Genomic DNA, 11674 nt, shown 5'->3' on the forward strand with positions numbered 1-11674 from the left:
TTTTGGCAAACGAGTAAAATATTTCCCTCAGCCACTGTTTAAGGAAGAAACTGGATGTAACCAGTTGATGTCTGGGGATGGGCTTCTTTTACAGCAAATTCTCAGTTTGAATTCTTGATTGAAAGATACATTAGAACCTCATGTTTCATCCATTCTCCGCCTTTCTTTCTTTACAGAGCTCAGCCTACGGTTATAAAGAGGGTTCAGATGCGTGGCGAGGGCTGACCCAACCCACAGCTTACTACCCGTACGATCCAACCATGGCGGGGTATCCCTACGGTAACAGGTAAGTTCACACCAATACTTAGTTTTTGACATCGAGCAAGTCACATTATTCAGAATGCTCCCGGCATTTGTTTGATAAAACGGGGTGAAGGAACCGATGGAAGCCAAATGCCATTGATGACTAACTTCCACTTTGCGTTTAGATTCGATCCTTAACAAATCTAGAGTTAGACATTGAACATGATATTCAGGGAATAAGGGTGAATAAGAAGCCTATATCTCACGAGATTTGCCTCATCGTAGGAGAAGCTGCGAGACGAAATCAATGGGTATAAAAAGTAAAGGAAAGGGATCGAGTTTGACCTATAAATGTGTTATGCATGGCGACCCGGTAATCCAACTGTCAACATTAGCATTGTTTGCTAAGATAAAGTCGGTCCTTTGATCTTTCACGCAGAAAATTTCCTTTTTTGCACAGAAGTGAAAAATGATTCAAGTCATCTTAATGAAGAAGCATTGATGGATAGCGCTTTTTTCCAATCAGCACAACGGGCAGTAGCCAGTAATGCATTGCTGGTAACCAAAATGACACCACGGCGTAATCATTCCACCTTCTTTTCACCGCAATCGACACCGCTGCTGCCGAAGGCGGCCACCACCTTACTCAAGTAGATTCAAAGTAGGCGGCCATAAATATGGAGAATCTTTGTCACATATGCCTTTCTAATCAGGGACCATGTTCTCCTTGGCCGAACTGACAAAGGTTTGCCCGAGCAATTTCTCACTAGAAAGAAATGGGGAGAAATGGACGCGATGCGGGTTGATTAAGGTTGGAGGTCCATCTGGTGTTGATGATGAGGTGTTATGATATTAACTTTGTCTGTTGTGAGCGAGTCCCTCGGGTGCTTGCAGCGAGATGAGATGTATGCTTCTGTCACCCAAGACGAATGGATACTGTCATTTAGAGGGAGAAAAACCCAAGGGTCGAATTGGCAATTTCTTTGTAGTTTTTCGGCGGGATTTGTCGGAATCACCTGACGGAAATAGGGATGGAAGCAGTGCTATAATGAATTTTACCGGCCGTATTAGATTTTCAGCAACAAAGATGGCTACGCACATTTGAACTAGAGGTATAATACATATACCCAGTAAGTTGGGCGATATTTAAATAATTAACAGAGTAGTGTTCCATCTGATGGGTGACATGCAGTAGTTTTTTTCTGTCTGTGTAACTGGTCTGGTTGCTTTTCAATCCTCTTTTTTTCAAACTTTATCAAAACTTGAATTGACTCTAGGCTAAATATACTTCCCTGTTCTTATCTTTACACGATATGTCAGATAGCACAAGGATTATAGCCAACCAGAAACTCTCATTCCATGAGACTTTCCCGGATCTAGTTGTTTATGATTTCGCTTGTATCACCGAGGGACATTGTTGGCTGATCAAATTTGCACGTTTTTTAAAACGTTTAAAATGTTGTTGTCAGGAATCTGAAAAAAAGTTTTTATGCCTCGGGCAAATCAAGTATGATTCCGTTAACACAGAGAAACAATGGTAAAGAAACCGTTCTGTAGTCTAGGAGTACATATACTTATCGTTATCTTCTTATCTTATGTTTAACCCAACCCTCTTTCCCTGTTTTTACAGTTACGGTGGTATGGACCTGAATGGTGCAAGACGGAAAAATGCCACTCGGGAAAGCACAAGTACACTAAAAGCATGGCTTAATGAACACAAAAAGAACCCCTACCCCACCAAGGGGGAAAAGATTATGCTCGCCATCATTACAAAAATGACCTTGACCCAAGTGTCTACGTGGTTCGCGAACGCTCGCAGACGATTGAAGAAGGAAAACAAGATGACCTGGTCCCCAAGAAATAGATGTGACGAGGATGGCGAGAAAATAGACAGCGATGCTGATGATGATGGTGATGGGGACAAGGATGACATCAAGTCGCCGATAGATGATGCTAGTAGTGATACGGGTAAGTGCAGTCTTGTGGCGAATTAATTTCAGCTTTCTGATTGGTCAGGAAAAAACCGTCTCTTTTTTGAAAGGATCTGAGTCCGAAGCGAGAGAAGAAAACCCCACTGCTTACCCAAATGATTGCAAATCGAAACGAAATTTGTCCATTACAAGAATGTTTTAAATGTGATCGGTCGTCTGTGGAGTCCCTCTAAGTTCATATTAATGGAACTTATTCAAGGTGGAGATTCGCTGATTTACAACACGCAAAGATTATTATTAGGTTGCGTCCATGAGTTGTAAAACATTTCGACTCGTGTTAACTTATTAGACTACATTCATTGACATTTGTGGACATCTCGTAGGGTCCTAAAGAAACATCCATTGAGGGCACTTTTATTCATGTAAACTACATCATGACAATTGTCTCTTAAAGTAGCAGGAAATTAGAAACTCCGGGAGCCACGCGTAAGAAAGTGTTCCTCATCCTCAATCTGAGAATAACACTGCACTACGCTGATCGAACTCAAAAGAATGTTCCTTTTCCAATACTGGCAGGTTTATTACGAAGCTGTGCCGGATATTTCTCCTAATTGCACTAATAGCATGGTGTATTGAGCCCATACACTAAAAACAAAACTCGCATCGATGCTGGAGTCGGCATTTGTGATTTCACGCGGGCCGTGGACGGGAGTTACGACGAGTACGGGGACCCCGCTGGGAGAAACGCGTTATGACGTCCATCCATTGATACACCACGCTCCAGCACTCTTCACCGTGTGTTTTCTTTTCATTTCATTAGAGAGGCAACTCGTTGAAGCTTGTCGCCAGCTACTGAAGCCAATTCGCGCTAATTGTCCTCTGTTATTTCACATTTGTTACGCAGGCAGCCCTTTTATAGCTGAAAACAACGCCATGTTTTCTAAGTGTCAAAATCCCCTCATATTTTCAAACAAAACTCGGCGGGAGACTTCATGTCCTTCATGACTGTCAACATGAGACCAGGAAGGCGTAAATCTGTCATAGGACCCTCGGACAAATTGCGCAGTTGTGAAAGCACTGTAACAAACTTCATGTGCTTATTCCCAGATCTCAATGTTTTCTGAGAAAATATGCAACCCGAACATCGTACACTATCCTGGCACCTTTCGAGGCTGAAAATTTTGATAAAACGTCTGTCATTGTTCATTGTTATTTCGCCCGAGGCTGGATGATTTCTGGCGCGGTCTGTGTAAGGCGAGTGTCTCTCTTCGCTTAGGCAGACTTGGGGTCATACACTGTAAATGGGTTTCTTTCTTACAAATAAAGGACGTGGTCCATCATTGTTATAATTGGCTTGAGAGAATCCTTATTGTTGTGCCAATACGTTGAGAGTGCGTTTGTCTGTTGTGACAGTTTCCAAATCAGAACAACCAACACGTGGCCTTATTTAGAATGTTTAAAAGCGATTTTTTTTGTTACAGGGGAGGGGAAGGCCAGGGAAGGTACATGTGTAGCTACCCCCATTGAAAATATCTCAATAATGAATTTGAAATCGTCCTATGTTTCAATTTCATTTCAAGCACGATGTTTCATAACTGTCTTTTTGTTGATACTTGACATGCTGTAAACAATGCGGTGTTTGGAAGTGAGGCAAGGAAGTTACCTCCATGGGTTCGGCGTCAAATACTTCAACCAAAACCTCCCATTAGTCTCGACAAATGAAATGATTCCATTGGTGACGTTGAATTGCGTCTTAGATTTTCATATAATCCCACCAAATTACTGGAGATAATGATTTAATGATCACTGAATGTCCTAACTGATATTGATGCCTGTAAAATAATCATACCAATTATTCCTAATGCATCTTCAGCCTGAGTGGAAATTAAACATTCACTCTGCTGAACTTCCCCGCGATAAAACTAACCCCTCCATCGTGTATCCTGTCGGCGAAATTGGTCTGTAATTAACCATCACTCAGGATAAAATTGGTCTGTAATTAACCGTTTACTTAACGGACTCGGAGTTCAAATTAAACAAGGCGGTGTTTATTGAGAAATCAGACATGATAGGCTATTGTTTAGTGCGCTGTTGTCTCAAATAACTGGCTCATAACAATTTATCAGACAAAATTGGGAAAATAACCAATTTTATAGACAATTTGCTTGCAATCACCGAGTTGATTTGCCTTGATTCTTTATCCGGTGAAAAATCAACCAATTGGAAACGAACAGCCAGTTGAGACGTTGGTGTCGATTGGTTGCAAAGGGTTTGTTTGCACAGAAGACGGCGTTGATTGGCTCTAAATTGCCGAGTCATGGATCGAGGATCGTATGATATCAACTTGACCCAAACAATGTCTACAACCCCTCTCGCTTACACTTATGTTTTCGGTCTTCTTAACCTGAATTCGGTATCATTGTCTTACTTGTTATCTCGCAAGAGTTGATGAAGTCAAGAATAGAGCGTGTAAGCGGAGACAATAAGCGCCGAGATCGGCCGTGATTGCTAAATCATTCAATCTGATTCCGGTCAAACGATCGATTGCACCTCGGGTTGATTAATAAAATCATGAACTTTGATTAGTTCAATGGAGGAGGCCGGAGGAACACGTAGCACCAATTCAATGATAATTAACTGCTTCGTGAGAAGGTTTAACCCCCTGGTACCAAATAGGAATAATTTGGTGTTGGTATTTCGCAAAGTTAACATGAAAAATATGTGAAGCTCTGTTAGTGATATTGCATACTTATTTCTCGTTGCAGGTAAATCATTGAGTGACCACGACCCCCTCTGCTCAAGTGTCTCACCGAGTTCGTGTTCACTGGACCTAGACCGCAAGGTGTCGCGCCTTGACGCATCAGACGCCCTCAAAGATACGCAAAGTCCCGGAGACCTATCATCCCCACACGACGCTTTCAACATAAACGGAGATAAACCTCGGATCTGGTCTCTCGCTCACACTGCTACCTCGACGAGCCCTCCACTCGGGCGGCGGTCGCCTGATTTGATCAAAGTCGGGCCGACGGACAACCTTACTAATACCATAGATAGCTACGGAGCGTCTTTAGCCAGTGTGCGGCAGTCGATGCCGCAAGGGTACGCTCTAGGAAACCAGGGTGGTTTCAACGGGGGATACTCCCTATCTCAACGAACACTAGGTGGCGGAATTGGACAATCTACTGCCACTTCGATGTCGTCTGGCCTTAATAACTTGAATAGCTTGAATAGGATGGGATCTATGTCGTCGTATGTGCCAAATGTCGCCAGCGGGCTGGGAAAGCCGAACTTTCTGTCTTCGAACTCTTTAAGTCAGGGCTATAGCTATCAGTCTCCGTCCCACCCCGCTATTTTAAACAACCTACACAACGGACTCTCCGAGCACAAAGGTGAGATGATAGGGCCTTTGCATCGTTAAGCGGGAATCCACCAATGCAATATGTTCTTGCGACCGCGGTGCGATAAAGATGCGATGGGGTTGCGACCATTTTTTTCGTAGCAGCTGGGATATTGTGTTAACAACTCCCAACGCACCGCAAGTGCATTCCTTGGTTATTTTGGAGTGGCCAGAAAAAGGCCTGATCACGCTTTATCGCAACCCCGTCGCCGCCAAAAAGTGCAATGGTGGGTTCCCGTATTCATGAATTGTTGAATGTTCGGTCATCGGTTGGTTAGGACGCTCGACAGGCCTGTTTGACAGGTGCAACCTCTGTAATAACTGCTATAAACCATTCGTAGTATTCACTCTCCGATTTGCTATATGTCTAAATAAATGGTTCGATCTATTTGGTACAACTGCATCATTACGTATTCAGAACATGGTTACCAGGGAGGGGGACACGAGAACCCATGGCATATTTATAGACAGATCTAAATGGCGTTAGCAACTGAAGATAATGTTGGTCATGTATTTGTCAAGAGATGACACATCCTAAGGAGTTGATGAGTCAAAGAGGACCCTTGAGGACAATTCCTTCACACCGTCAAACCATCATTACTTGAAAGGACCCCAGCCATTTACACCCTTTCACCGCAATGATATTTCCCATTCAAAATCTTTTGTTAAGTGGAACTCGAATCCTTGAGACCCTATCACTGCACATAATATCTCCCTATTCATCGGTGACCACACCAAGCGTCCTGTGTCCGGAAAGCATCCGTTGACACAATCTCCGTGGACGCTTTAGATGATAAAGACCCACTTGTGAAATGTCCTTCCCAGCGGATCAGCTTCCAATTGCTGAATAGAGCACTTATCGTGAATAGTTACTTGGAAGGAGGAGTTGTGTGGTATTGATGCTATCGGCAACCCAAGGAGAGAGAATTTAGAGTCTGGGTGCACACGTCCATGACTCCTCTTCGGCCAATCTTGGGCCAAGTGCAAGCCGAACTTCAAACTCCGAAGCTCTCGATTCATCCTCTGATGCCAGGAATACCACGATGTACCATTATCAAATGAGTTGGTGGCCTCATAAAGGCGAGTTGCCAACGGGGCTTGAACCTTCGACCTCCCGGACACGAAGCAAATGAGGTATTAGCCCGTTGTTGTTGATGTCAGTGCCAACGAGAGTACCAGTAAGCTCACATGACCATCATGGTGCTGTTACAGTGAGAAGCACAAAGTATTGCCTCCATACCATTGGTAATCCGTGGCGAAATGTATCATAGGTTATATTAGAGATAGTATACACCTTCAGGTTTATATTGGAACGGTCAATACAGCCAGGCAACAAGTTGCCATCAACTTGTTTTAAGTCGCTGCCAACCTTCTCGTTTTCAGAAAATGTTGGCAGACGATGACGGTTTTGTTCAAACCTTAGTCTCCGTGGAATTTACTGTAATAAATTCCCGCACGCTTTCGTGTAAACACGGTAGGGCCTCCTCGACTCAATCACGGGCTAAGATTTCAAACACATGCCGAATGTTTGCCGACAAAATACCTAATCGACTTCCGGTAGCGTTTTAGAGAAGCAGCCAACCAGATATGATGATGCCTTGACAAGATTAGCTCTATCTTCAACAATAATTATCGAGCCCGGTCATAAATAATGTCCCCAAATCTGTCATGTAGTCAATGTCATCTTGAAACAGTGCAGACTACGGCAGAGATTGGTATTTAAGATTTGTCACGCTTTGTTTTTCATGCTGTGGGCACTGGTGCCGCGTCGGTCATGTCTCGACGCCTGGATCTATACGAAATAGCCCGCCGACAATGCCTAGACCCTATCTCTGACTGGCGTCTCTGTGGTTCCTTAACATTTGTCACTTCGGTGGCTCCGGCCATGGGCCTTACTAGCGCAAGCCGACGAGTCCGTCTTGGTATACAGACCGGTTACAATTGCGGCGACGTGGAGACGAGATCTCTATCGGATAGAGTCCCAACACACAACGCTTGGGTTCTAACTTCCTAAACTGTAGGAGACGCATTTGATCCTATCAGAGGCAGCCCCGCGTGACCTTGTTTTTGACACAATACCACAGGCATGTCCTTCATACATTGTAAATTAATAACTTTTAATGGTTATGTTGGAGAACATACCATAAAGAAAGAATAGAACACATGAAAGAAATTTCTGTCGTTTTTCTCCATTCATGTCATATATAAAAAACATTTTGGCGAATGAACAGTCACCGGAGTGCAACTGCGAAATGTTCCCGAGTGGTGTTACTTGACACTCAGCGCTCTGGGCAGCCTAGCGAACCTTCTGTTCCATCTAACCTCATGCGGGGAACCCGAACAACGCCAACTTCAACCGCCAAACTTTGTTCGTTTAGACCTCAGGTAATGATTGGGATAATACCATGAGGGACAATGCCCGGTTATCAACAGACCGCCCACATGGCCCTCCCACTCGACCACAACAATATCATAACAGTCATTTTGTATCAATTTCTGATATTTGATCTATTCCTTGTACTACCTTAAAAAGTGTTTCTTCTTTCTTAATCAGTTCTCCTCTCCATACGTCGTCCCTTCTCGTTCAATTTCATATTTAATTTGTAACACAATTTATAGGTTCTATGACTGCCCATGGTAGATTCTATGATGGGAATTCCATCAGATTCTACCGGTGTAACGTTGGGTCCATCATATTGCACGTAACATCTAAATATGAACCCATGCCCACCACCAATACATGTCTAAGCATCCTAAGCTCATATCTGTCCATCTTTCTCTTTCCAGTCAATGACCATCAACAAAAGGACCTCCTACGCATCAAAACCGACCTAGATCAGTCGATGATGAACAATGATCATTGCACAGCATTTAAACCGGTCATGAAAATGTGACAATTCGAGAACTTTGAGGAGGATTCGCAAATCGGGACATTTTAATAAGAAGACTATAGAAGAATGGCAAATATATCATTGACTGAGGGTCCGTTCAAAAATTCCTATGTGTATCACCATCCTTACAGTGTTAGGGGTTGACTCTGTTCCCTTACCCCCACCCCCGCTGACCCGGACAGCCAATCTAATGAAAATATTGTACTTGATTTACAGCCCTCATGAATTGTCGATTTCACTAGCCCTTCACACTGGTCTCCTGTGATTTGAGTTTGATAGTTTACAAGGATCGTCTTTGACCCTTCGATTTTATGGACAAGAGAGGAGCTCATGCTGGCATGGCTGGGTAGATGAATTTTTCAATATTTCGTCCGAAGTAAATTTTTTTAAAAGCCTTTTCCCTACATGCCCTAACATTATTGGGATTGTGATGCACATTGACATTTCTGGCGGTCCCAAAAATCCTTCTTCGTGCGTAAATGAACAATATGAAATGTTATTGGAGATATCAAATCAAGGCTCTCTTCATGATGTTTCTTAGAGACTCTGCCAAAGTTTGGTCATTCAAAGAATGATAACTCAACGAGGAACACAAAATATCATGCAATTTGTGGAATACGAATAGGAGACGATTCTGCTTTAAATTTCAATTCGGATAAATCAATCGACATTGGACGATAATTTTGGGTAAGACACATTTGTTATGTGGCCAAAAAGCTTGTGCAATGACACTTTTCAGGACAGACAAATAGTCAGTTTTCATATTACTGACCGTTCCCAGACGTCAGAGGCGTAATTGGATGCGTGAATAGAGACGTCTCTTGCACCACTCTTGAACACTATATGGTAGAGGTACAAGTAGGATTCGGCAGGATTCTGATTATGAAATCATATTTTTGTTGGTAATATCAGATATAATGTCTTAACGCCCTCTTGGAAGTTCACGTTGTCTTGTCGTAAGCGTCACATCCATGAACAGGGGCCTGCCTACCTTTTACAATATTCTTACGCCATTACTGAATAATGTAAGTATAGTAAATACTTTACCCATATTTCATCTTTTACAAGGGTGATGGGTATATATAGGAGAGCTATCAATGACACTTGAAAATATATACCATTTCCTTCAGGCACGCGATTTAACCCTTGCTTTGCAAATTCTTAGCGAAAAATATATATTCTATAGCACAGAACTTCTTCTGCAAAAGCAACGCCTAATACAGAATGACTTTCTTTTCTCTTTGCACAATTGAGAGTGGAACATTCTAATCCGGTCGGTTTGACAGAATGTATCATGGGAAACTATTATTCAGTAATGCAATAATGTATTGCAGCTAATTCAAATATCACTAAGCAACAAACTATAAACAACATGGCTGCTGACACGGGTTTTTTTCCTAACTTTACTACTGCCTTCAAAAACATACTTTGAGAAAATAGATTGAAAGAAAAGATGGCAAGGAATGAGGATGCTTTTCCGAGATCATCAGGTCGTTTTTGGCTTGAATTGGCGAAAACTCGCCGATTACACACTCTTTAGTATCCGGCTCTAATGTCTGGTGAATAAATCCTGTACATGTACTGATGTGTTCAAATGGGACGTACGATGCGCCCGGGTAGATTTTGTAAAAAAAGTAGCACGTACTTTTTCATCATGTCAGTTTTGTTACGCGTTTCAGTGTTACTCGTGGTAATTGATTATTCAGAGACAATTTCTACATTTTGAAAATTTCCGTCGTCTTTGCAATAGATCAGCTCACAATAAGAAAACGGATGGCTTATAACTGAAAAAAAATAATTTATTCAGTGTTTATTTCAATGTGACAGGTTGCCTGCTCTCTATTTCACTAAGCAGTGCGTCATGCTACAGTGCATTGCACAGTGCATTGGACAATGCATTGTACAGTGCATTTCACAGTGCATTGCACAGTGTATTGCACAGTGCATTGCGCTGGATTCGAGAGTATGCACATACATTTAGGCCTATTTCAATCTGTTTTCTTATTGGGAGTTTGTCATTTATTATTGGACTTGATATAAAATATGGACGGCGTGATTATGATTTGAGTGGAACATATTTGTTTACATTTGTTCAAATAAAGGGTGCCTGTCCGTTATATATGAATATTATTCTTATCATTTGTTTCCTTCTGCCCCGCAAGATTAACCACTGTCAGTGTCTATCCTTCCAAAAATTATTACTACCTTCCACTCCCCTATTTATAGGACGTGTTTACATCTATATATTTACCCGCAAATGCCCTTTCCAAAGAAAATGATAACCCTCGTAATCTAGAGAGCCGATAACTTATGTACCATCGATGCTTTTACAGTATTCGCGAGGGACAACTTCTTAAGCATGGATTTTATTGAAGAAACAATTTTTCTGTTTTTCTTTGAGAACATTGAAGAAAACCCATAGATTTCCACCTGGGCACAGCCGCTGCACATTGGTTGATTGTATCGTAGATATAACTTGATTACACTATAGCTTTCAGCCATAAATATTGACAAAGGAGTATAATTGTGCTAAAACATGAATAATCGTTTAAAACCTTCTTCAGAGGACCAAAAAAGGACATCTGTCATTGAGTGGAAAACCACCATCTTGGGCCAAACGATTAAAAGAAAAAAGGCCCCAGGTCAAAAGTGAACTTTATAAAATGTATTTTACTGCTACGATTTTGGTCAGCTGATTTCAAATTGAGTTTATAAAAAGCCATTGTTTTTCTAGCCGGAAGCCATGTATGTGTTTGTCCTTTAGTTCGTGGTGGTCCTTGTCATGAATTACGTGTTTTTGCGCTGAAGCCTTCGGGTGTAAAGTGTTAAATGACCACAACCCCGAAGGCGTTAGACCTTGAGTAAACGGACAATAGTACGGCCAATAAAGCTGTGATCAACAGTGCTTTCCTAACAAAAATTGACAAGGTTTTGTTAGGCAAAAAAGGTCATCAGGAGAATGACAGCTTTTCAAAGCGACAATGACCAGAATGTTGACGATGGACTGATGAACTGGCGATGGATCCAAGACGCCACAGACGTTTATCGGACCTCAGTCCTTGGTGAAAACTGATTTAATACTCCAACGAAGGATTGCCATAGGGAATTTCAGTTAGATTTCGCGAGCTCCGCATCACATGCTTCAGATCACTTCAAGTCGCTAGTGTGACGGTTCTTCATTCCCTACACACTACGACTAATTAGAACTTTAT

The 11674-nt window shown here is 42.1% G+C and overlaps 1 protein-coding gene across 3 annotated transcripts in view; it reads left to right on the plus strand.

Moving 5' to 3' along the window:
• The window catches only part of LOC135496248 (homeobox protein caupolican-like), a 45578-nt gene extending 37048 nt beyond the window's left edge, over nucleotides 1-8530 (plus strand). For all 3 annotated transcript variants that reach the window (XM_064785474.1, XM_064785473.1, XM_064785475.1), the window contains 4 exons: nucleotides 177-286; nucleotides 1874-2211; nucleotides 4940-5563; nucleotides 8359-8530. In XM_064785474.1, the coding sequence (XP_064641544.1) occupies nucleotides 177-286; nucleotides 1874-2211; nucleotides 4940-5563; nucleotides 8359-8465 (1179 nt within the window). In that variant the 3' untranslated portion in view covers nucleotides 8466-8530. The remainder of the gene's footprint in view (nucleotides 1-176; nucleotides 287-1873; nucleotides 2212-4939; nucleotides 5564-8358) is intronic.
• Nucleotides 8531-11674: the final 3144 nt, after the last annotated feature.

Source organism: Lineus longissimus, chromosome 11, assembly GCF_910592395.1.
Source record: "Lineus longissimus chromosome 11, tnLinLong1.2, whole genome shotgun sequence".
Classification (NCBI taxonomy): Eukaryota; Metazoa; Nemertea; class Pilidiophora; order Heteronemertea; family Lineidae; genus Lineus; species Lineus longissimus.